The sequence below is a fragment of the Camelina sativa genome, chromosome 14, assembly GCF_030686135.1.
Source record: "Camelina sativa cultivar CO46 ecotype springtype chromosome 14, ASM3068613v1".
Classification (NCBI taxonomy): domain Eukaryota; kingdom Viridiplantae; phylum Streptophyta; class Magnoliopsida; order Brassicales; family Brassicaceae; genus Camelina; species Camelina sativa.
The window spans coordinates 2,248,742-2,271,608 of NC_141893.1; the positions used below are offsets into that span (position 1 = coordinate 2,248,742).

A 22,867-nucleotide genomic window follows, 5' to 3' on the forward strand; every position below is an offset into this window, starting at 1 on the left:
TTCTGCTGTCAGTCTACTCCTATAGCTTTATTAAAGTCATCGTATCTTGGCTTAAAGCCTTCATCCGCTAAATTAACTTATATAATCTTTTTAATGAAGACTTTGATGTTGTCTTGTTATTGTTGTGATCACAATGCTTAAAACTTGTCTCAATTAACTTAGTCAGAGTGAGGCCATGATAGTATTATTGCCATAACAGTGGATCGAACCAACCACTACACCAAGAGAAACCTACTGAAGCATTTGCTGCATGCCTTGACCACTACGCTACAAACATATTCACTGAAACTGATCCCCCAAACTTTTATATAAATATTTTCATGCCTAATAAGCTTAACCGGCCCATAACCAATGCTATTTGAAGACAATTGTGCCTTTTGGAATTTAGAGGTTGTTTTAACAAACTTTATATTCTTTAGAGAAAGACACAACCTGTAGAATTATTTCACACTGATCAAGCATTAACAAAAGTGTCATGGAACACCAAATAATGATTCAACAAATTAGTAGCATTAGCCAATGTCTAAACTAGTTAACAGAACAACCTCAAATCATGAAAACCACCCCTTAACAATGCTAATCCTATCTATGCTTCCATAGATTAACACTAACCAATGCATGAACCAATTAACCGAGATAATCAACTTCCAGATAGAGGAAGTCAACTGATCAATCCGTCATGTAAGTCAACTGATCTGCGGCTGTTAAGTGACAAGTAAATCTCCTAGTGGCTAGTACTATGCAATAGAATCATGCAATACTCAAAACTCCTACATAGATGATGTACAAGTAGTAGATATAACAATTAAAAACCATAGGATCTTGTACGCATAATCGTGACTTAACTTGTCCGATGAAGCAGTCACCACAAGATCAGCACCACCACCAACCTGCAAAAGGAATCAATGCATGTCAAGCACACACCTACAAAGGAAAATATATATATATATATATATATATATATTTATAAGAATGAAAGACTACGGCAGAAGACAAACCTTCTTTGATTGACCAATCAACGTTGATAAGATGCTCTCTCCAGAAACGATCAAAGATACTTATCTCCCTCTCTTACGTTACCATTCAAGAAGTCCTACAACGTGGTGTGTATTAATTCTTTATAAAAAAAGCCAAAAAAAATAAAAATAAAAAGGAGCGGCGATATTAAGAGGAGGGCACTTAATGCGCAGTATGTCCTCTTGCCAGCTTGTTGCACCGTCCTCCATCTCCTCTCTCTCTCTCTAAAACCAGTTCAACTTCTCTCTCTCTCCAGAAGAAACAGAGAGGGGGGAAACGATGTCTTCGGATGACGAAGGAAGAGAGGAATACCTCTTCAAGATTGTGGTGATTGGTGACTCTGCCGTCGGCAAATCGAATCTTCTGTCTCGTTACGCTCGGAACGAGTTCAGTGCGCATTCCAAGGCCACGATCGGCGTTGAGTTTCAGACGCAGAGCATGGAGATTGAAGGTAAAGAGGTAAAAGCTCAGATTTGGGACACTGCTGGCCAGGAGCGGTTCCGTGCCGTCACCTCCGCTTATTACCGTGGCGCCGTCGGTGCACTCGTCGTTTACGACATCACTCGCCGCACTACTTTCGAGAGCGTCGGACGTTGGCTCGATGAGCTTACGAGTAAGACTCTCGCTTTTGATTCATATGATGTATAGGATTTGATTTTTGAATATGGGATTCAGAGAGTAATGGGGAGACTCGTCATGCTCAATTAGGTCGTAGGTCTTGACTAGAATTGAGAATTTGAAACCAAGTTTGCTATTTTTTGAGGCTTCAAAATCTATTAGAAGTCTTCTCATTATCTGAAAATAGTAAATTTATGGGTTCATATGTATATAATAAGTCTCAGGATGCTTGCTCTGTATATTGCTCAGACTCTATATAGATGCGTAGTTCTTGCAATGTAGATAGATACAAGTTTACTCATGATTCTACTAGAACATAACAGAGCATTGCTTTCGTAAAAGATGCTATTGGCTTTAGAAACAGAGGAGGATGCGTCTTCTATGCTCTTCATTCTCATGATTATAGCTGAATGCGATCATTGTTGATAAACCAACCAATATGTAGATTCATATAGACGTCCTTGTTTCTATGTAAAACAATAAGAGCAGTGGCTCAGTCCTGTTCTGAGTTCTAAAAACAATTGATTTGCTCTGTTCTCAATCAGTCCATTCGGATACAACGGTGGCGAGAATGCTGGTGGGAAACAAGTGTGACTTGGAAAACATAAGAGCAGTGAGCGTGGAGGAAGGGAAAGCACTAGCAGAAGCGCAAGGACTCTTCTTTGTGGAAACATCGGCACTTGATTCAACCAATGTGAAAACAGCCTTTGAGATGGTGATACTTGATATCTACAACAACGTGAGCCGTAAGCTGCTAAACTCAGATACTTATAAAGATGAACTCACCGTGAATCGGGTAAGTCTGGTTAAGGATGATAACACTACTACTGCCTCCAAACACACCTCTGGTTTCTCCTGTTGTTCTTCCACTTAAAACCAAATAAATAAATAAAAAATCCAAAAACAACCTATTTATTCTATTTTTCCCTGAATTTGTCTAATGTAATATGCTTTATATATTTTATTTTTTTCTGTCTTGTAGAAAGAAAAAAAAAATCCATGAATTGTATTTTTTTTTTTTGCCTCCTCCTTTTATAAAATTTTGGCAAAATAGTGAAATCATCACTAGTATTTTTATAAGGTCTGATGCTCTAAGTGGCTAGATGATGATGATGCACTCACAGGAACCGAGAAGCTACAGTAGTACAGTACTATGGGGTGGGTTGTTAGTTACTTAGTTTTAAAGACTTTGGTCTGGTTTCCAATGACACACATACACTAGAGTCTAGAATACCTTGTCCCACTACTCTGTTAAATGTTTCAAATGCTGCAGGTGTAGAAATCGGATTTGAAATTGGATGCTCCACTCTGATGGTGGTGAAAAAGAGCGATAATTGAGTATTTTGTTTGCAATCAAAGTCAAACACACAATGCCTTTTGCAATATAAAAAGAGCAAGTACCTAAGATCATCCACTAGTTTACACGTACCTACCGAAATCAACGGCTAGGGAAATCAAGTGACAACAGATAATCGTCATCTATGCGCTTTAGTAATGACATGTGATGATCATGTCTAAGCTTACACACTTTCAGATTGAGAAGCAAGAGAGAAAGAATCTCTTTACGAGGAAGTCTAAGAACCCAAACGAAGAAACTCTAGCAGCAGCCGCGTATTTGATCTTCTCCAAAGTCAGTTCCACATTCTTGACCCGTTCCTCGAGTTGGACAACTGCTTTCCTCCTCTCCAAGGAAAGGTCCTCGAGCTTTGACTCCAAGAAGTCGAGCTTGAAGCCTGCCTTCGTCAGCTCGGTCAATTGGGATTGAGCATTGGTTAGTTCAGCCAGAGACAAGCTCTGTGGAGACTTGCTCAGTGTCTAGATGAGGGAGAACAAGAGAGTGTAGTATACTGCCCTCAGCTCCGGGTACTTTGGAGCGAAATCTAAACAAAATCCTGGGTGCTGCCTCATAAGCCGGATCGCTGAAAGACCCTGCCAAAAGATTGGATTAGGTTTAACCAGATTCGGAAAGAAGAGCTATCTAGTAGGAGGCTCCAAAACTTACTTGAGAAGCAAGGATCCGGACACCTTGGAATTCTGATAGATCCTTCTCAGTTGACTGTCCTTGATGAACAATTTCGTCTACTCCAACGAAGACTTGAATGGTTAGTATGTTGTTCTCAAGGTCTTGAAGCTCGGTAAGAGGCAACAGACCCTCGATACCCCATTCTATGGCCTCAGCGCAGAACAAACGGGATCTCCCGTCGTCTGTTCATAATATATATCAAACTTGTGACTTTTTCTTGTTTATCAATCAATGGGACCAGATAAATATAAAAGTTATTAAAAAAAAAGAAAAAAAAAATTCATTACATTTTGATATGCGGAGCTCTTTGCCGGAATGATTCAAAAGAAGGAAGAAAAATCTAACTCTCCTTTTCCATCCAAGTCTCAATGATTCAGGATTAAGTACGCACAGAAACAGAGACAAGTCATTATCAGGACGGGTCCAACAAAATATGTGGTCCAAAGCAAAGAAAAAAATGTGGCATTTTTATTAAAAAAAAAATTAGTTGACAAAAAAAACTAAATCTTTCAAACTAAATCAAAAAAAAAAAAAACTTACAAAAACTAATTAATTGATGAAAAGTACACAATAATGCCTTAGACAACTTGAGGTGGTGATTGTTTTGAAAGAAAAATTTTAGATACGACAGTTGTTTAGGTATTTTAATAAACAATGTTTTATAATAAAACTAATCATATTTTTTTCTTTTTTGTTTAGGTTAAGGAATTAGAATTTTGTGATATTTTAAAAACAATTAGAAAAGAATATATATATGATATTAATATATATAAAAAAGAGTAAAAAATGTGGCCTCTTTTATGCTTTACTTATATACAATAAAAGTATAAAACACATTACCCATTACATATATACAGCAAAATATGGCTATATGAGACTTTATAGAAAGAAAAAAAAATTGGAGGCCCTAAGCATGGGCTTAGCCCGCCTGTCCTGAGGGCCGGCCCTAGTCATTATCATAACCAAGGGCAGGGCATCCCTGGGTATCAACAATACCATACCTAAAGACATGCAAAACCTCTCTTTTAGACAATTCCGGGTAAGAAAGAAAGAGACGCTGGAGATAAAAGAGTCTTCTTGTCCATTTACCATTCGCAGCCGCCGCATGAGAAGGGCTTCGACTTCATAACCTTTTTCCTGTCCGAGAAGTTGTCTATCTTCAAAGTGCAACTCTTCTTCAACTCCGTCCCCATCTGTCCGAGAAGTTTGTCTATCTATCTTCAAGTGTTTGGATTCCTTCCTCTTTCTTGTTATCAAGGATACAACAACAGGAGGCGTAAGACATACATAAACTTTACAGCTCCTCCGATCCTCCTAGGTCAAACCATTTTTTTTTATCAAGGGTAGAGTAGAGTAGAGAGCAGTCAGAGATTGCTGGGTCTCACACAAATGTGCTTGTACCTCTTTTTTTTTTTGTTTCGCTTCGTTTACCTCTTTTTTTGTTTAATCTGTGTATTTATTTATTTTTATTTTTCCCTGAATTTGTCTCTGTAATATGTTTTATATTTTAAATTTTTCTTTGTCTTGTAGAAAGAAAAAAGAAAATCCATGAATTGTAATTTATTTTTGCCTTCTCCTTTTATAAAATTTTGGCAAAATAGTGAAATCATCACTAGTATTTTTTTATTTTATCTTTGTAGTAATAACTTGCCTATTTTAAATAAACTAATTTTGTCAATATATGGGAAAAGCGAGGGAAAAAGGAAAATTTCTAAAAAGGAAAAGATGGCTTTTGATGGAGTTTTCTCTGGTTGTGTAATAACGAAGATGAACGGAGAATAATTTCTTTCCTTTTTTTCTTTTCTTCTACAATTCTTCTTCAGTTTTTTTTTGTTTCTTCGCTCTCTTTCTCTCTGTTTCTCACGGCGGCGATGTCATTACCTCCGTTTGGCTGCCGTCTTCTCGCGGCGGCGGTGACCCTCTATCTAATAGGTCTGTTGTGCGTGGCTGCTGACACGAAAGGTGGTGGTACCGCTCCGAAGATTCCTGGTTGTACCAATGATTTTCAAATGGTAACACAATTTTCCCAATTCCAGTTCCTTATTATATAATTTCACGCTGAAATTTCCGGTACATTGTTCATCAATAAACCGGAATTGTTATCTTCTCCAGTTTTGGTTTCTTTTTGCCTTTTGTCCAACGAAACAGATCAAATTTTGCAAACGCAGGTTTTGTTTTTAGGCTCTGATATTATAAAAATTTTAAAAAGTTAGGTTAAACCCTTAATTGAAATCAATAACCTATAGGACGAGATCGATGGTACAGTCGTATTACTCATGCAAATACCGGATTATTTTGAAATTTGTAGGTCAAAGTCGAGAATTGGGTTAACGGAGAAAGCGGCGAGACTTTTACGGCCATGACTGCTCAGTTTGGGGCACTGCTTCCCTCTGATAAAGACAAAGCTGTTAAACTTCCGGTTGCTCTCACCACTCCTTTGACCAGTTGCTCCAATTTAACCTCCAAGGTCTTCCCTTTAACCTCTTCATTTTATAAATACACCATTCTACAGTCTTTGCTTTCAAAAATCAAAACTTTTGTTTAGAATTTAATAAGCTAGAGAGAAATCTCAAATACAAATAGTTCATAATGCTGTTACTTAATGTTAATGTAGTTTCTCTTTTTTTGTTTTGCAGCTATCTGGTACTATTGCGTTATCTGTGCGTGGCGAATGTACTTTCTCAGCTAAGGCTGAAGTTGCACAAGCAGGAGGAGCTGCAGCGTTGGTGTTGATTAACGATAAAGAAGGTTAACATTTTCTAACGTTGTTGCTATTTCTTGCTTTGGGGTTCTTGTTTTGATGAGACTCTGATTTCTGTTTCTGCTATCTTTGCTTTTTCTTTTTTTTAGTGCTGGATGAGATGGTTTGTGATGAGAATGCTACCTCATTGAATGTTTCTATACCTGTTTTGATGATTACAACTTCATCTGGAGATGCACTCAGGAAATCCATTACGCAAAATAAGAAAGGTAAGTACTAACCCTTTTTCTATTTGTGACACTAGTATGTATGATCCTCATTTCATTTCTAACAATTTCAGTGATAGTCTATCTGTTTTTGTTTGTTTCTGTTCTTTTGATTGCTATGTGGCTTCCTCTGTGTTTTTTGATGCAGTGGAGCTTTTATTGTATTCTCCAAAGAGCCCGATTTTGGATTATGCAGTGGTCTTCCTCTGGCTAATGTCTGTTGGAACAGTTTTCATTGCTTCTATTTGGTCACATGTCACCAGTCCTAAGAAGAATGAGGAGCAATACGATGAATTATCACCCAAGGTTTATTATACTTCGCATTTTGGGATTCTACCGAAACTAAACTTCACTTTAATATCTTGGCATAGTTGAAATCATCAAACAATATTTTTGTTAGAAATTACTTACAACATTTACTTATACACACTAATTCTTGTTCTTTTCATATCATCTGAATCTTTTTGGCAGAAATCTTCAAATGATGATGCTACCAAAGCTGCTGAAGATGAAACTCTTGATATCAGTGCTACAGGTGCTGTTATCTTTGTCATATCAGCGTCCACGTTCCTCATTTTGCTCTTCTTCTTCATGTCAGCGTGGTTCATCTTGATCCTGACCATATTTTTCTGCATTGGTGGTATGCAGGTAATGTTGGCTACTCTTGAGCATATCCTTAGTTTTATGGCTCAATAGCTAAATTTATGATCGAATAGTATTGTTATGTCAATATCCTAATTATTAATATCTGTTCTGTCTCAGGGAATGCATAATATTATCACTACACTCATAAAAAGGTACTCTCAGAACCCCAATTAAGTTGTTAAACCAGAAAGCGCTCTATTCATGCTAGTTAAAACCATCATGACATCATGCGATGCTTTCTCTTTATTCATGTTTTTATTTCTGCAGGAGATGCAATAAATGCGGCCAGAAGAGTGTAAAATTCCCTCTGATTGGGAATACCTCAATTCTCTCACTCGTGGTTCTGTTATTCTGCTTGGTGGTTGCTGTCGTCTGGTTAATAAAGCGCAAAACTTCCTACGCATGGGCAGGCCAAGATATTTTTGTAAGTCTTTTTTAGCCTGGTTATTTTACAGTTGTCTAAAGCCAAATTATCCCTATGTACCTTGGTTATTATTCGATTTGCCTGTCTGTCTAAACAAAATTATTGGCTTGACGTACTCAACATTTTCTTTCACTTCTTGTTCAAATCCAACTCAAGGTTCTGTTTTGTCTCAGACATTTATCGGTTGACAACTAAGTTGTAGCAATTACTTTAACATGCTTTTGGTTCACGTGACAGGGTATTTGCATGATGATAAATGTTTTGCAAGTGGCTCGGCTACCTAATATCAGGGTAACTTTTCTGTATCACTGTATGTGTTTTCTTTGTGATTTCTTTGTATGTGTTCTAATGTGTGTCTCACGTTTTAGGTTGCTACCATTCTTCTCTGTTGTGCGTTTTTCTATGACATCTTTTGGGTATTCATATCACCTCTAATCTTCAAGCAAAGTGTTATGATTGCGGTGAGTTTTCGATATCTTCCTCCATTTACCAAAGTGTGTCTCACAGCTTAATACTTAGTTCTGTTTCGGCAAGGATAAGATTATCTAATGCTCTTTGTTCAAAAATCCATCATTTCATATGATTTAGAAAATTGAGCCTCATCAAACCAGAGAATGTGTGCTGTTCTTTTTAACTCCCGAGCATGAGTTGTATGGGATAGTTGCTCGAAACACCCAAAGATTGAGTTTGATTTCCACTTGTTGTAGTTTCATCTCAGTATAGAATGTTTGCACTTAGTGAGAGCGAAGAAGGTCGATGATAGGTTAACCTCAACCACGTACAAGTTGGATACTAGATGATCATGTTTGTTAATCAATGGCATAGGTTGCACGTGGGAGCAAAGACACTGGAGAATCTATTCCCATGCTTTTAAGAGTACCACGGCTTTCTGATCCATGGGGTGGTTACAACATGATCGGTTTTGGAGACATTCTTTTCCCGGGACTTCTCATATGCTTTATATTCAGGTAACGCTCTCGTGCATTGGCTTAACAGTGATCCTGGTTCACAATTAAAACACTATCCTTAGACAGTGTGCGCCATTTCAATTTGGTTTGTCTCTCAGATATGACAAGGAAAATAACAAAAGAGTCTCAAATGGATTTTTCCCATGGTTGATGTTTGGCTACGGACTTGGGCTATTCTTAACATACTTGGGATTGTATGTTATGAACGGACATGGTCAACCTGCATTGCTCTATCTTGTCCCTTGCACGCTTGGTATATCGTTCATCTCAAGAAAAAAACTCTCAATTTTGATGTCATTGTTTAAAACCCGACCATATATATATATATATATGCAAGGTTTCTAACAAATGTAGTGCGGTTTGTAGGAATCACGGTCATTCTAGGGTTGGTGAGGAAAGAACTGAGGGACTTGTGGAACTATGGGACTGAACAGCATCCAGCTGCAGATGTAACTCCATCTCCATAAGCAGAAATTGCTTCAAACATGAGAACTCAAAGTCAAAACTCTTGAAATTGAAAAACAAGGAGAAGAAGAAAATCAATTTTTTTTAATATATACAAAATCATTCTTTTTTTTTTTAATAATTTAGCTCATGAATCTAAGAAAACTACACTTTTGATGCATATACATGTAGTCTCGAGCCCACCAAACGTATATAAAATGTAATGTGTATGTACAAATATTCCATCACAACTTCTGTATCTAAATGGAGACAAGTTTGTATATCCCCGCGGTGGTTATACTGTACAAAATACGAATAAACATAAGCCGGCTTTGTATTTCACCTTTGTGTTGATGTGTTCTGTTGTACATGGAATAAATAAAGACCAAAAGTCAAAGACACACAAAGACAGATAAAAGAGACTTTTAAATACAAAAAACGGTGTCGTGTTATTGTCAAAAAAAAAAAATAGAAAAACGGTGTCGTGTCATGTTTCTAAGTTGTTGCCCCCGTCATCTATATGTACGTGTTTGCAGAGAGGTATGTTATAAAAGAAGTGAAGTGAAGTGAGAGAGAGAGAGAGGAGCAGATCTGGAAAGAAGAAGAAAGAAACTGTTAAATTTTTCGCCGGCGGGAAAACGGATAATTCGTGGGGGAAAAGTTCCTTCTTCTCTCCCCCCTTACAATAGCATCCCTCTTTCGCTTAAACCCTAATTCTCGAGATCCCTCAAACCCTAACTATTTTCAATTTCAATTGGCGGAGAGAGGCGAGAACCTTACCCACCAGTTTTTGTTTACTCTCTTCCTCCGAATGATTTCAATGTCGTGTATCTCAAAACCTTTGGAGGAAGAAGAAGAAGAAGATACGCAAATCAAAATCGAACTCAACGACGACCACCACCACGCTGAATCTGATCTTCCTGTTCGTTACGCCTCTCTTGAGAGCGTCTACTCCGTTTCCTCTTCTTCGTCTTCATTGTGTCGTATTAGCGCCCCTACTGCTTCATCATCACATAACAGAATCAACCCCCATAAGCAGCAATTCAGTCATGCGGATGGTTTTGAGTTGCGCTCTCATCGCCGACCTGATATTGTTCACGTTTATTGTCGTCGTAAGAGGAGGAGCAGGAAGCGGCGTGAGTCTTTCGTCGAGTTAGCAATATCTCAGAATGAGGGAGTGGAGAGAAAGGGTGGGATTGTGAAAACTGAAACTACGGAGCTTGATGATGATGATGATGAGGAGGTGGAGAAGGAGAAGAAGAAGAAGCCGAAGCCGAAGAGGAGGAGGGTTGGTAATGGCGAGCTTATGAATTTGGGCGTGGATTCTACTACTTTAAGTATCTCTGATACTCCGGGGTTAAGGGGATGTCGAATCAAAGCTGTGTGTAGCGGAAGTAAACAAAATGGATCTTCCCGGAGGAAGAAGAGTTTTGTCAAGAATCAGGAGAAGGTTCTCACAGCGTCTGCCACTGCTAAGAAATGGGTCAGGTTAGGAACTGTCTAATCTCCGAGATAAAAACAATTGTTTCAAATCTATACGCTTCTAATTATAGTGGCGTCTTCGGCAATGTAGACATTTTAGTGCTTATTGGTACACTATTAGTTAGTTTGATGTTATATGACTGGCGAGTTTTGGTATGGCAGGTTGAGTTATGATGGTGTTGATCCTACAACTTTCATTGGGCTACAATGCAAGGCAAGTGTTGAGCTATTAAGTTATGTGCTTTAGCTATTCCATTCTATCTTAATGAAAGGGACCTGTTAACAGTTTGATTGTTGTCTAATCTCTAGGTTTTTTGGCCATTGGATGCTGTTTGGTATCCTGGTTCTATCATTGGATATAATGTAGAGACAAAGCATCACATTGTAAGTTATTTCTGTCTATTGTATCTGGCTCATGTCATTATTTTTGGTGACTGATGGAATGTCTAAATGCTTGTCTTTTTCACCCCTATAATATGCTACAGGTTAAATATGGAGATGGAGATGGCGAGGAATTAGCTCTTCGTCGTGAAAAGATCAAATTTTTAATTTCTCGTGACGAGATGGAGTTGCTAAACATGAAGTTTGGTACCAACGATGTGGCCGTTGATGGTCAAGATTATGATGAGCTGGTTATATTGGCTGCTTCGTTTGAGGAGTGCCAAGATTTTGAGCCTAAAGACATCATATGGGCGAAACTAACTGGTAAATGCTTTGAACCATACCAATTTCTGTATTCTTGTACATGTATTTTCTTACTTTTTTTGTAGAAAATATTTAGGCATATAGCCTCCCGTTATGGTGTAAGAAACATGATGCTGTTAGGACGCATATTTGTCACCATCTTTCTCTTTAAGACCTAATTGCTTTAGAATTTGTGGTACTTAGTAACCATACTGAGAACCATACTGCTGTGTGTGTTAACTTTTCTGGACAGGTCATGCTATGTGGCCAGCAATTATTGTGGATGAGTCTGTTATAGTAAAGCGGAAAGGTCTAAACAACAAGGCATCTGGAGGAAGATCAGTCCTCGTACAGTTTTTCGGCACCCATGATTTCGCTAGGTTAGTAAATCGTTTTAGAGATTTTTGTTATGCTATCGAATTGTTGAAATTAATGTTACACAAACACATCATAATTTCGAAGTGGAAATTGACTATTTTTCTTTTGGTTTTATAGAATACAAGTCAAACAAGCGGTCTTATTTCTTAAAGGGCTTCTCTCACGATCTCCCCTGAAGTGCAAGCAACCTCGTTTTGAAGAGGCCATGGAGGAAGCAAAAATGTAAGTTTCTCTTGCTTTTCACTGGCATTCTACTTTTTTAATTTCCCAATATAGTGAAGTTAACAAACAGACCATTTTTGCATGTTTATCCGAACAAGAATGTGATGCCTGTGTTAAATTGTTGTAACTGACTTCACCTAGGTACCTAAAAGAATATAAGCTTCCAGGAAGGATGGATCAACTTCAAAAAGTTGCTGATACTGATTGTTCGGAAAGGACTAATAGTGGAGAAGTGGACAGCTCAAACTCTGGTGATGATCACACAAAAGATGGAGAAGTCTGGTTGCGACCAATGGAACTTGGAGATTGCTTGCATAGAATCGGAGATCTGCAAATAATTAATCTTGGTAATGTTTGAAACTAATTAGTATGTTGGATCACCCTTAGTTGAAATGGACTCTGCCATTATTCATAAGCCAAACTAATTAGTATATTACTTGTCTTTGTCTGCCAGGAAGGATCGTGACAGACTCCGAATTCTTCAAGGATAGTCAGCATACTTGGCCGGAAGGGTATACAGCTATAAGAAAGTTCATATCACTAAAAGGTCAATTAGTTGCCAGTTACTGTGCTTTTCTATATTAATCTGCAATTTTTTCGTCTCATACATGCACAATTTCTTGTTTGGACTTTTAGCAGATCCTGATGCATCTGCCATGTACAAAATGGAAGTGCTTAGAGATGCTGAGTCAAAGAATCGCCCTGTTTTCAGAGTGACAACCAACAGCGGTGAGCAGGTTAGGTTTTTAGGTGAAGGCTTGTGTGCATAGAAGGTTTGTTATAACCATATGTTAAGTTGATATTTGATTTTTTGACAGTTCAAAGGGGAAACTCCATCTGCCTGCTGGAATAAAATATATAATAGGATAAAAAAGATTCAGAGTGCTTCCATTAGTCCTGATGTTATGGGTAAAGGACTTCTAGAATCTGGTACAGATATGTTTGGCTTCTCCAACCCAGAAGTCGATAAACTTATTCAGGTATTTCTTCTTGAATCTGAAGTTATGTGTAGTGGTTATAGTTGTCTCCTTTTAGTCCTTCATTCACTGGGCTCTCAGGAGTTTCCTTTAGGGACCCTGAAAATTTTGCAGTAGTCTGCCTTCTGTTTTGCAGTTAAAATGCATTATTAGGCATCTTTTATGTTTGGCATGGAATATTTATGTAGAATGTTTTATGTTCAGGGGCTATTACAATCCAAACCACCTTCAAAGGTTTCTCAGCGCAAATATAGTTCAGGAAAGTATCAAGATCATCGTACTGGTTACCGACCTGTACGGGTGGACTGGAAAGATCTTGATAAGTGTAATGTCTGCCACATGGATGAGGTTAACACTGGTTCTTTCTTGATTGAACGGTTTGTACGCCTTAATAATATAGTTGTGACTAAGATTTTCTTGTCTGCAGGAATATGAGAACAATCTGTTCCTACAATGTGATAAATGTAGAATGATGGTATTGCTCTCTCTATGACTTATTTATACTATTTTATACTCCCTCCGTTTCAAAATATAGTATGTTTTAACTAAAGCACGCAGATTAGGAACTATTTACTTTTAACAATTTCAACCAATCAGAAACAATACTGCATAATATAAAATACTAAACTAATTCAAAAGTTGCATAGAAACTTGAAAACATCCTATATTATGAAACAAAAAACTTCTCTAAAACATCTTATATTTTGAAACGGAGTTAGTATCTTTTTAGATCTATAGTGTATAGTGGCTGGCATCCTATCTTTTTCTAGATAATGCTGAGTATGTTTTGATCCTGAACTAGGTCCATACTAGATGCTATGGGCAGTTGGAACCCCGTGATGGCATTCTGTGGTTATGCAACTTGTGTCGTCCTGGCGCTCTTGATATTCCTCCTCGATGTTGTCTTTGTCCTGTAGTAGGTAATTTGACCAAACCTTTTCGGTATGGAGTCTTTATATCCCTTGGTCAATGACCAACAAATTATCTTTCAGGGGGTGCTATGAAGCCGACAACTGATGGGCGCTGGGCTCATCTGGCTTGTGCCATATGGATCCCAGGTATCATCTTCACCAGTTGATATGTTACACTGCATGTTTCTGCTTTCTACTAAGGATTTTGTGGCTTTACCTTTATCCAAGATGTATGAGATCGATTGTGATGTTATACAGAAACATGCTTACTGGATGTGAAGAAGATGGAACCTATCGATGGGATTAATAAAGTCAATAAGGTTTGAGATGTTTCTCTTTCAGGTTCCTTTACATCTGTTTTCTTAGACAGAATTAGTTACCTTTTCAACGAGAGAAGCACATTGTAGTCTAATTTTCAGTAGCCACGTGATGCTTGAATAGTTATCTTTTTTTTTTTCTTCACACTTTAAAACAGGATCGTTGGAAATTATTATGCAGCATCTGTGGTGTATCTTATGGAGCTTGTATCCAAGTAAGACTTATTTTGATGGCAAAAGAAAGCTGAGTCATTGTTTACTAATTCACGCATGACAATATTTTTATTGCTTGCCTTGTTTAAACTCTCTCATAAATATTAGTCATTGAATATAGTAATTAACTAGAAATAATGATGCTCATTTCAGTGTTCAAATAGTTCTTGTCGGGTGGCCTATCATCCACTATGTGCACGAGCTGCTGGTCTCTGTGTTGAGGTACTTTCATATGCTACAGTAGATCATAAGATTCTACAGTCGTTCATAGATGTTACTCAACCACACAGATTTAGTTCTAACTAAGATAGCATTTTGTAGCTTGCAGATGAGGATAGGCTTTTTCTTCTATCAATGGAGGATGATGAAGCAGATCAGTGCATCCGCCTGCTTTCATTTTGCAAGAGGCATCGACAAACATCAAATAACCACCTAGAAACAGAGTACATTATCAAACCTGCTCATAATATTGCCAAGTACCTCCCACCTCCTAGTCCATCTGGCTGTGCTCGAACTGGTATGCAGTTGCATTGATCAATATTTGCTACTGCTAGAAATAAAAGTGTAGAATTACTGCATCTATTTGGGATGGAATGTTTTGCTCGAAATTCTCTTACTATACTTGTGGAAATGTGCGTCTTTTTTTCAGCTTGAATGATCTTACATTATTCTCTTACACGTGTTTTTCACATTGTGCTTGCTTGTATTCAAATCTAAAAGAAGGCACTGTGTAAGTCAGTTTATAGCTTTATCTTGCTGGATTATTAATGAACTTTCCCTCTGTTTCTGGTAGAGCCATATAATTATCTTGGAAGAAGAGGACGAAAGGAACCCGAAGCTCTTGCTGGTGCTTCTTCAAAACGTTTATTTGTTGAGAATCAGCCGTTTATTGTTGGCGGATACTCTCGACATGAAATTTCAACCTACGAACGCATATATGGATCAAAGATGTCACAAATTATTACTCCAAGCAATATTCTGTCTATGGCCGAAAAATATACATACATGAAGGAAACTTACAGGAAGAGATTAGCATTCGGTAAGTATTTAATCAACAATCGTAAAAGATGTTACTACTAGTCAAAGTTTCTGCTATGTTATAGATCAAATTATTGAAATTTCTGTAAGAAGATAAAACTGTAAGGATTTTTTTTTCTCATTAAATTCTTGGGATGTATGGTGCTTTCTTGTGATCATTTTACGTTCTATGGCTTAGGCGGGAAGTGATTCCCATATAGCCTAACATATCTATCAGAATTAATTTTCTCTGAATTTTTTGTTTTCCTTTAAATGATTTACTTTCTTCTACAGGGAAATCAGGAATCCATGGTTTTGGGATCTTTACAAAGCTTCCGCACAGGGCAGGAGATATGGTTAGGCATCCATAAATTGAACTGTCAATTCTTGCATAGTAAAGCGTCAGTCATGACAATATTGTGAATTGGGTGGGTGCAGGTGATTGAATACACTGGGGAACTTGTTAGGGCGCCAATAGCTGACAAGAGAGAACATCTTATATACAACTCAATGGTGGTACGTATCTGACCTTGTGCATTTTATACTCTATGGTAATCTCTGAGCAACATTAATGATTCTTTTTTTGGCTCGAGCACTGAACATTTTGTTAGTCCCTTAAACAACCTGCGGTGTTAGTACATATCTTCCTAACTTTTCTCACTGGTTTTTGGGATCTGATATTTTTGGTTATGAGTACTGAAACGTTAGGTATCAGTTTACCAAATAATTTCTTTTATTATATAGGGTGCTGGGACCTATATGTTTAGAATTGATAATGAGCGGGTCATAGACGCAACAAGAACAGGAAGTATTGCCCACCTGATCAATCACTCATGTGAGGTATGGTCAAGTAGTTTTACTTGATTTAGTTAGCATCTGCAAATATCATCACAGTACTTATATATTTTCCTGTACAGCCAAATTGCTATTCAAGAGTCATTAGTGTTAATGGTGATGAGCATATTATCATATTTGCAAAGAGGGATGTCGCAAAATGGGAGGAATTGACCTATGATTACAGGTTTCTCATTGTGCCTTTTGTTTCTTGGGTGCTTTTTTGAAATTGCACAATCATATACTGATTATCTTTAACATGGCAGATTCTTTTCAATTGATGAGCGCCTTGCATGTTACTGTGGTTTCCCAAGATGCCGGGGTGTTGTTAATGACACAGAAGCTGAAGAACAACAGGCAAATATTCATGCTTCTCGCTCTGAGTTAAAAGATTGGACAGAAGCCTGAGAGGTAAGCTATATTTGTTAATATATTAACTTGAGAAGAGTTTGTTCTTTGTAGTTATTGAAAGCTTATTTCCAGGTTAGTAGATGTCTTATCTTTGTTGAAGATGGTGAGTTCTTTAACGCGTCTCTATCTCATCGATAGCGGCCTAATTTCATGGTGAGGCCAGCCATGTCTATTGCAAGTACATGCTTTCATTAGTCACAAAGAAAACTTTATCTCAATGGAAGTTATCAAATTTACTTACAAAATCCTTTTGTTTGCCATTCAATGGAAGCTCCTAACCATCTGTTTCGACTTGCATGTGCTTACTTGATCCAGACCTTCACATCTGTGTGTCACATGTTTGCGGATACTCATGAGTCTGGCTAGCTTCCCCCTCTATAGAGGCCCATTAATCTCCCTGAACACATACTGTAACTGTCAGTACTCTTAACTTGAGATCGTTCTATCCGAAGGTCTTGTAACAATCCATTTCTTGTACAGATATACTAATAAGTACTAGAACCACACTAACCCTTTTTGTAACAAGAGGCACATTACATTCTTGGGTAAATAAAAAAACCAGCATTTTCTTCTTTCTCCTGACTCGAATGAGCCTCAATCTGCTGTTTATCTGATTTTAAGTTTTAGCATGATGGTTCCATTTATATACATATCATGCTATAAACAATTGATTTTATATTTTTTTCATCTGATAAGCACTGTGATTAGATATTCAACAAGGGATCTAGTTATGGAGTCGGAAATAAGAGGAGCATAGTTTTCTTCAGTCTGACACACAACATGTGAAGGAAAAAAAAGTCCTTATCACTCCTTTTAAGTACTTTGTTGTAGTGTAACTTTACTTGCACCTTTATTTGGTTCTCTATGCATGTGACCATTATTGGTCGTATCCCTTGACCCATTCCCCCACACGCGCGCACACAAGCACGCGTGTGTCACTGTGTATGTGTATATATATACTTGCTTTTGTTTGGAGTACAATGCTTCTGAAGCTCTGTTTAGTCGTGTCCAAATGTCAAAACCTCTCAAGTTTCTTCTTTGGTCATCTCTTGCTTTGTTGCTTCTTCAGATAGGTAACTTGAAAGCTTAAATACTTTTCATTGTAATTATTATCTGTAGATATGTGAATGGGGTTGCATGTATATGTGTATAGGTTCCGGGCTGAAATGTGAGAGCAAAAGCAGCGAACCAACGGTGAAGCAGACGCAGGTGAAATGGAGACAAGGAATCAAGTTCAGAGTTGAGGTAATGAACAAATGTCCAATGTGCCCAGTCATCAACCTTCGTCTGAAATGTCAAGGATTTCCTCAGTCGCTTGTGGACCCCACACTCCTCCGTGTTCTCTCCTCTTCCACCGGAAATTGCGTAGTTAACGACGGCTTGCCCTTGAGTCCTATGCAAACTCTTTCTTTCAACTACTCCAACTCACACCAGTTTGCTCTGCGTCCTCTTTCATGGTCATTTCAGTGCGAGTAAACCAATAAACTAGTTTAAAATCAATAAAACAAGATATGTTTGTTCATCAAATATGCTGCTGGTTTTTCTTTGTATTATCTTCTATATATTCAGACCATTTTTACCATTTGAGCAAAATGTTAGAGTCTATGTACAAAAGATATAACTATAAGGAGTCTCTAAAGAAGGAAAAGAGTCATAAGGAGAAGTAAGGAAATTAAAAGCAAAGAGGTATCTAAAGGCAGTGCAGAAGAGATAAAATGTGAGCCTACTAAATGAACTGTTCCTGTTCCTTCATCCTTTACTTTTATGCTTGATGAGCCTGCCAAAGAGAGATGATAAAATTGTTCAAATTCCAAATCTTTCCCAGTCACAATGAGACATGAATATTTATATTGTTTTCGAGCGATATATTGCACTTACAGTTGTATTCAGTCCATCCAATGAGCTGATTTTCGAGATCGTAGAGAACAAGCTTGTTTGAAAGCACCAAATCTGCAAAAGAGAACGTAAGATACTGTGGGAATTGGATTGAATCACATGAGGCTTATATTCACTGAGAGCAACAGAGCAAGAGAACACAATGGGTATTTTTTCACAAACTGGATTGCAATTAAACTTCGTCACTTAATCATGGTTTTGTATAATATGACTACAAACTAATAACTATGTATCCAACAAGTTACCTCCCAAAAGTGTCATGTTTCTCCTATCTCTGGATTGCATTGCGCTATTTTGCCAACCAATGCACCACATTCCTTCCTGAAAAGTTTTGGTGTTGAGTTAGGGGTGAATAGCAAGATTGAGAGCAAAATCAAGCTGAAACATGAAGATTACAAGAGCGAAAAATCAACCAGAAACGCTGAATATGCTTACATAAGGGAACAGGTAGTCATGAGGATAAACCCTGAGGAAAACCGAGTTCTCGAAATGGAAAGTGACATTTGGAAACCCCTCATCAACTCTGCAGCAAAGGTAAGATAAGGTTCCATTAGAAAACCATTGTGTGATACGTCAGAAATCACAAGGAGCAGTTGCTTACATGCAAACCATCCACAATGATGTCCAAAGATATTCTTGGTAGATGCATATTGAAAATTTTGTAGATGAATCATATAAATATATAATCAAGAAATATGACTAACCTTCCAGAGTACTGAAAGCATTTATAATCTTTATCCACTATGTGAACTTTCAGAGCAGGCTCCTGCGAGGTTATCTAACAAAAGAACAACTAATTATGAGAATAGACTCTGCAGTTTAAATTTCTTTAAGAACTGGAAATTTCTAGCAGTGTACCATCTTCACCAGTGGCTCATAGATTATCTCTGGAAGATAGGCCAAGGTCGTACCACTGTCAATTATTGCTCCTTTTCTATCTCCCGGTTGAAATAAATCAGCTGGAATATTAAGAAACTCCTGACCAACTTGAACTGCTGTCATATTGACATTGTAATGTGGTCTACAGTTCAAAACAATAATAGTCCGTTAACAAAAAAGAGAAAAGAATATATTCATCATTTTAGAAGAAGCTTTAAAGTCAAGCACACTGATTCTATTTTCCTCCTCTATACAAGAACTGCAAGAAGGTTCACTCTACTATAAGTAAAGTAAAAAATTCCACGATCGTCCAATGTACTTGAAAGAGCATTGAAACTCTAAACCAGGTCTATAACAGAAATAACATGATCACTGCATCTACTGGTATCTCGTTGAGCTTCTACCCAAACAATATAGGCAATGATTGCATTTGAAGCATATGATTGCACAAGAAAAGGTAAAACAATTTAAAGGGAAAACAATGTTGACATACTGATTGGGTACCAATGGTGTCATGTTTACTTTTGGTTGTACAACACGTCCGATAGCAAAAATACCACCTCCATTTCTTCCATCTAAGCAATGAGCAAATATCTTTTTCACTCTCCCTGATGAGGCCAGCTGGGAAATCATGGAGGAATTAGCTTTCCCAAATCCAAGTATTCCATCAAGTGCTTCTTCATTAGACGAGTCTAGATCTCCTGACTGCCTAGCTCCACACCTTAAAGATCATATAAAAACATTAAGAAATGGAAGAGGCAATGAGGAATGAAGGATTAAGCTTTCTTGTCATAGGAATAGTAAAACGTTGTAATGGACAACTAGTCTACTCATTTTACAGATCTCTGAGGGATTATAAAAGTGACCCGCAATTCTCAGGCTCTTGAATGTTGCACAACAGTTAGAGGTTCAGATTTAAGTCGGTTCAGTGAGGGCCGCCAGAATACAAAACTAAAATATAAATATGGTATTTCTAAATTACAAAGTTTCCCAACGTGTATGCATATGAAATAAATGAAATGAGTTGTGCACGGAAATATACCTTAGCAAACTAATGAACAGCCACAATCAAAAGCATAATATCTTTCAGTATAAGCATATGGTCTGTTTCTGATATTCACTATATGGTGGAGACCTTATTCACATGTTACTTTCAAAATAAATAAAAAAGCATAGACAGAGTACACTTTAACCTATTTCAGAATCTCAAAAAAAAATTCTTTAAGCAATCAAGTTTTATCTGTTTGGCTTCAAGAATTGTTATCAATAAAGCTTTCTTACAGCTATATCCACGTCTTTTCTTCTGTGCACTTAAGAAAATAAGACCGTGGCCTCAAGCAGGGTGAAGTTGTGTTTTATTTCAGTGAGAACAGAAAAAAGATCTAACAAAACTGCAAGTACCATGTTGCAGCGAGATAAAATAAAAGTGAATTACCCAAATATGACACTCCCGTTAGCAGTTTTTGTCTTGAGATCACCAGCAACACTGTCATATTGCACAACATCTTTGACAAAATAACCTGCAGTAGAGCTACCATCTCCATATATCTCAAGATAAGGACAAGACATATTAGCTTTGCAGCCTGAGAGAGGACCACCACTTATCTGGTAGCAAAAATCATCATCACAAGAGACCAACTTCCCACTGTTTGATTCGTCTATGTTGTACAGCGTCAGCTCAATCTACAAAGGGGTGAAAACAAAAGGCGCAACCATTGAGTTGGAGCAACGAAATGAAACTGTAAATGAAAATACATAAAAAAAAAAAAAAGAGGCTTACACCGAGAGAGCTTCGTGTAGGACATTGTTTGCACTGGATACAGTTAACCCACATGATATCACTGCCTGTGTCGACTTGAACATAATAGCTCTTTGCAGGTGTTCCAATTCCAATTTTTGCATAATAAAGCCTTGAGACATCACAATGAGAAAGAGAGAAACACACAGAGATCAATTTAATCTAAAAATTGCAATTTTAATTCCAAAAATTCCTCAAAAGTGATGAAGTAAGACTCCAAAGGAGGAGAAGTGATGAATCTGAAACTCACCCGGGGATATCAGGGCGACCAGTTCCACCAAGGGGTAGATCGATTCCAGCGAGAATTGTGAGCTGGCGACGGTCATCGTGCTCCTTTAAGGCGCTCAGGGAGCCTTGTAGCCTTGGATAACGGTACTTAACATTGAACACTCCCGGATTACAGGACACGGACACGAGCGCAGTGAGAAACCAAATCACTAGCGTGAATCTTGCGCAGATTGGGAACGAGACGATTGATGAGGTCATCTTCCTTATTAACCTCCCCCCACCACTCCGTGCCTGATTTTATGGCGTCAGTCGTCTCGGCGGAGGAGTTGAGAGAAACCACCGGACCGGCGACGACGACGAGGAAATTGAGAAATTTCAGAGTTTGTTTGTTTTTTTATTTTGTTTGGTCAGTTCCTTCCAACTAATATTATTTTTATTTATTTTTATTTTCCAGCGTGGAATTTTCCATTTCTTTTTATTTTTCCCCTCGATATGTTTTTTTTAAAAAAAGTTTGTGGTAAATTTAGATTGTGTGTACTATACTGTATGTATATTTTTGGTCGTCATTTGTGTAAAAGTTACAAATTTTATGTTATTCAATCATAGATTTTAAAAAGTCTCATAAAATCCACTGTTATTCAATTAATAATTTAAAAATCTACTTTGAAATCCACTGTTATTCAAAACAGTTTGTGGATTTGTATTTTAATAAGTTTTAGGGATTCTGGAGAATTTTGGAGGATTTGTTTAGTTAAAAATACAGAAATATAAATCTTATGGTTTTAGGTGGGATTTAAAAGAATTTTACCATAAATTATATCAACTCCCCTAAAATCTATCAAAATTTCAAATTTTCTAAATCCCATCAAATCCTCCAAAATCATTGTTTCAATACACGCTCTTAAATTTGTGACCAAATTTTAATTTTTTAAATTCCATTACTTTAACTTAATTTTGGTAATTATCATATAATTTTTTTTCCATTATTCATGTCTTATTGAATGTGAATTAAGATTTGTGTTAGAATGCGTGAAAACTCAAAAACATGGCAACAAATGTTAGTATAATAAACAAAATATCATCTTTAACTCATTCGCAACCCACACATGTATGTTCCCTTACATTTTTCAGGTTTTCTCTTTCTTAAACACATACTACAAATACAATAACTAAATATATGGATATGGTTTTTCGTAAATCTACATGCTAAATAAGAAATATGTTATGTAAATCTGCAAATCCAAATCTAATTGTCTTTTATATGTTCGTATAGAACAAAATATATAGATAATATTTAAATATAAAATATTCATGTTTGTTAATTTTAGATATTTTTAAAATAGAAATGCAACAAACCAGAATATACCAATAGTATAAAACTGATAACATATACTACATGGGCCAATAAAAGATCCAGATCAATAGATTTAAGACAAGCTTCAATTTTTCCTAATAGCAGTTCTTGAAAACTTTTAATTGGGATACTTTCAACATCCTACCACAAATACACATAT

At 37.1% G+C, this 22,867-nt stretch overlaps 5 protein-coding genes and 1 pseudogene across 29 annotated transcripts; 4 read left to right on the forward strand and 2 right to left on the reverse strand.

Annotated features, from left to right (window-relative positions):
- Window positions 1-1,101: 1,101 nt before the first annotated feature.
- Window positions 1,102-2,694, forward strand: LOC104739124 (ras-related protein RABA5e-like). Its single transcript, XM_010459379.3, has 2 exons — window positions 1,102-1,630; window positions 2,181-2,694. Exons 1-2 carry the CDS (start codon window positions 1,297-1,299, stop codon window positions 2,507-2,509), a joined length of 663 nt encoding a protein of 220 aa, XP_010457681.1. The 5' UTR covers window positions 1,102-1,296; the 3' UTR covers window positions 2,510-2,694.
- Window positions 2,695-2,929: 235 nt separating this feature from the next.
- On the reverse strand, window positions 2,930-4,126 carry LOC104739126 (MATH domain and coiled-coil domain-containing protein At2g42460 pseudogene; annotated as a pseudogene). The gene is made up of 3 exons (XR_759939.3): window positions 3,946-4,126; window positions 3,638-3,840; window positions 2,930-3,564 (listed from the first exon to the last, which is right to left on the reverse strand). The product of XR_759939.3 is annotated as an MATH domain and coiled-coil domain-containing protein At2g42460 pseudogene (transcript).
- Window positions 4,127-5,316: 1,190 nt separating this feature from the next.
- On the forward strand, window positions 5,317-9,448 carry LOC104739127 (signal peptide peptidase-like 5). The gene is made up of 13 exons (XM_010459380.3): window positions 5,317-5,670; window positions 5,967-6,125; window positions 6,295-6,406; window positions 6,509-6,628; window positions 6,774-6,931; window positions 7,097-7,273; window positions 7,388-7,422; window positions 7,538-7,694; window positions 7,932-7,985; window positions 8,063-8,155; window positions 8,520-8,662; window positions 8,761-8,915; window positions 9,029-9,448. The coding sequence occupies exons 1-13, from the start codon at window positions 5,530-5,532 to the stop codon at window positions 9,127-9,129; spliced, it is 1,605 nt and encodes a 534-aa protein (XP_010457682.2). The 5' UTR covers window positions 5,317-5,529; the 3' UTR covers window positions 9,130-9,448.
- Window positions 9,449-9,611: 163 nt separating this feature from the next.
- On the forward strand, window positions 9,612-17,124 carry LOC104739128 (histone-lysine N-methyltransferase ATX2). 24 transcript variants are annotated; one of them, XR_015580281.1, is made up of 26 exons: window positions 9,612-10,594; window positions 10,751-10,802; window positions 10,898-10,972; window positions 11,074-11,293; window positions 11,526-11,652; window positions 11,768-11,872; window positions 12,014-12,219; window positions 12,327-12,419; window positions 12,509-12,609; window positions 12,691-12,852; window positions 13,054-13,197; window positions 13,277-13,324; window positions 13,652-13,769; window positions 13,842-13,907; window positions 14,019-14,080; window positions 14,236-14,292; window positions 14,444-14,512; window positions 14,612-14,807; window positions 15,084-15,329; window positions 15,602-15,663; window positions 15,746-15,823; window positions 16,052-16,147; window positions 16,225-16,328; window positions 16,408-16,552; window positions 16,625-16,705; window positions 16,868-17,124. XR_015580281.1 is itself a non-coding variant. In XM_087485012.1 (26 exons), the coding sequence occupies exons 1-24, from the start codon at window positions 9,918-9,920 to the stop codon at window positions 16,547-16,549; spliced, it is 3,306 nt and encodes a 1,101-aa protein (XP_087341138.1). In that variant the 5' UTR covers window positions 9,633-9,917; the 3' UTR covers window positions 16,550-16,552; window positions 16,625-16,655; window positions 16,868-17,124. The 24 variants fall into 24 exon arrangements, 10 of the variants coding, with proteins under 10 accessions (XP_087341138.1, XP_087341140.1, XP_087341141.1 ...); XR_002035205.2 differs by having other exon boundaries at window positions 9,633-10,594; window positions 16,824-17,124; XR_015580277.1 differs by having other exon boundaries at window positions 9,633-10,594; window positions 16,633-16,705.
- Window positions 17,125-17,525: 401 nt separating this feature from the next.
- LOC104763725 (uncharacterized protein At1g05835) lies at window positions 17,526-18,134 on the forward strand. Its single transcript, XM_010487087.3, has 2 exons — window positions 17,526-17,625; window positions 17,706-18,134. Exons 1-2 carry the CDS (start codon window positions 17,565-17,567, stop codon window positions 18,026-18,028), a joined length of 384 nt encoding a protein of 127 aa, XP_010485389.2. The 5' UTR covers window positions 17,526-17,564; the 3' UTR covers window positions 18,029-18,134.
- Window positions 18,067-21,772, reverse strand: LOC104739129 (aspartic proteinase 39). The gene is made up of 10 exons (XM_087485019.1): window positions 21,376-21,772; window positions 21,108-21,237; window positions 20,763-21,010; window positions 19,821-20,048; window positions 19,307-19,469; window positions 19,153-19,226; window positions 18,884-18,971; window positions 18,694-18,769; window positions 18,431-18,502; window positions 18,067-18,329 (listed from the first exon to the last, which is right to left on the reverse strand). Exons 1-10 carry the CDS (start codon window positions 21,609-21,611, stop codon window positions 18,187-18,189), a joined length of 1,458 nt encoding a protein of 485 aa, XP_087341145.1. The 5' UTR covers window positions 21,612-21,772; the 3' UTR covers window positions 18,067-18,186.
- Between the last annotated feature and the right edge of the window lie 1,095 nt (window positions 21,773-22,867).

Bases quoted from the DNA above. Each gene is read 5' to 3' on its own strand.
- LOC104739128 (XM_019236155.2), top strand. From the start codon at position 9,918: ATGATTTCAATGTCGTGTATCTCAAAACCTTTGGAGGAAGAAGAAGAA. The intron at 14,513-14,611 runs GTACTTTCATAT...AGCATTTTGTAG, and splicing joins CTGCTGGTCTCTGTGTTGAG to CTTGCAGATGAGGATAGGCT. The intron at 16,148-16,224 runs GTATGGTCAAGT...TTTCCTGTACAG, and splicing joins TGATCAATCACTCATGTGAG to CCAAATTGCTATTCAAGAGT.
- LOC104763725 (XM_010487087.3), top strand. From the start codon at position 17,565: ATGTCAAAACCTCTCAAGTTTCTTCTTTGGTCATCTCTTGCTTTGTTG. The intron at 17,626-17,705 runs GTAACTTGAAAG...ATATGTGTATAG, and splicing joins TTTGTTGCTTCTTCAGATAG to GTTCCGGGCTGAAATGTGAG.
- LOC104739124 (XM_010459379.3), top strand. From the start codon at position 1,297: ATGTCTTCGGATGACGAAGGAAGAGAGGAATACCTCTTCAAGATTGTG. The intron at 1,631-2,180 runs GTAAGACTCTCG...GTTCTCAATCAG, and splicing joins TTGGCTCGATGAGCTTACGA to TCCATTCGGATACAACGGTG.
- LOC104739127 (XM_010459380.3), top strand. From the start codon at position 5,530: ATGTCATTACCTCCGTTTGGCTGCCGTCTTCTCGCGGCGGCGGTGACC. The intron at 6,629-6,773 runs GTAAGTACTAAC...TTTTTGATGCAG, and splicing joins CATTACGCAAAATAAGAAAG to TGGAGCTTTTATTGTATTCT. The intron at 7,274-7,387 runs GTAATGTTGGCT...GTTCTGTCTCAG, and splicing joins TCTGCATTGGTGGTATGCAG to GGAATGCATAATATTATCAC.
- LOC104739129 (XM_087485019.1), bottom strand. From the start codon at position 21,611: ATGACCTCATCAATCGTCTCGTTCCCAATCTGCGCAAGATTCACGCTA. The intron at 20,049-20,762 runs GTAATTCACTTT...ATGATCTTTAAG, and splicing joins AACGGGAGTGTCATATTTGG to GTGTGGAGCTAGGCAGTCAG. The intron at 18,972-19,152 runs GTTAGTCATATT...CCTTTGCTGCAG, and splicing joins TGCTTTCAGTACTCTGGAAG to AGTTGATGAGGGGTTTCCAA.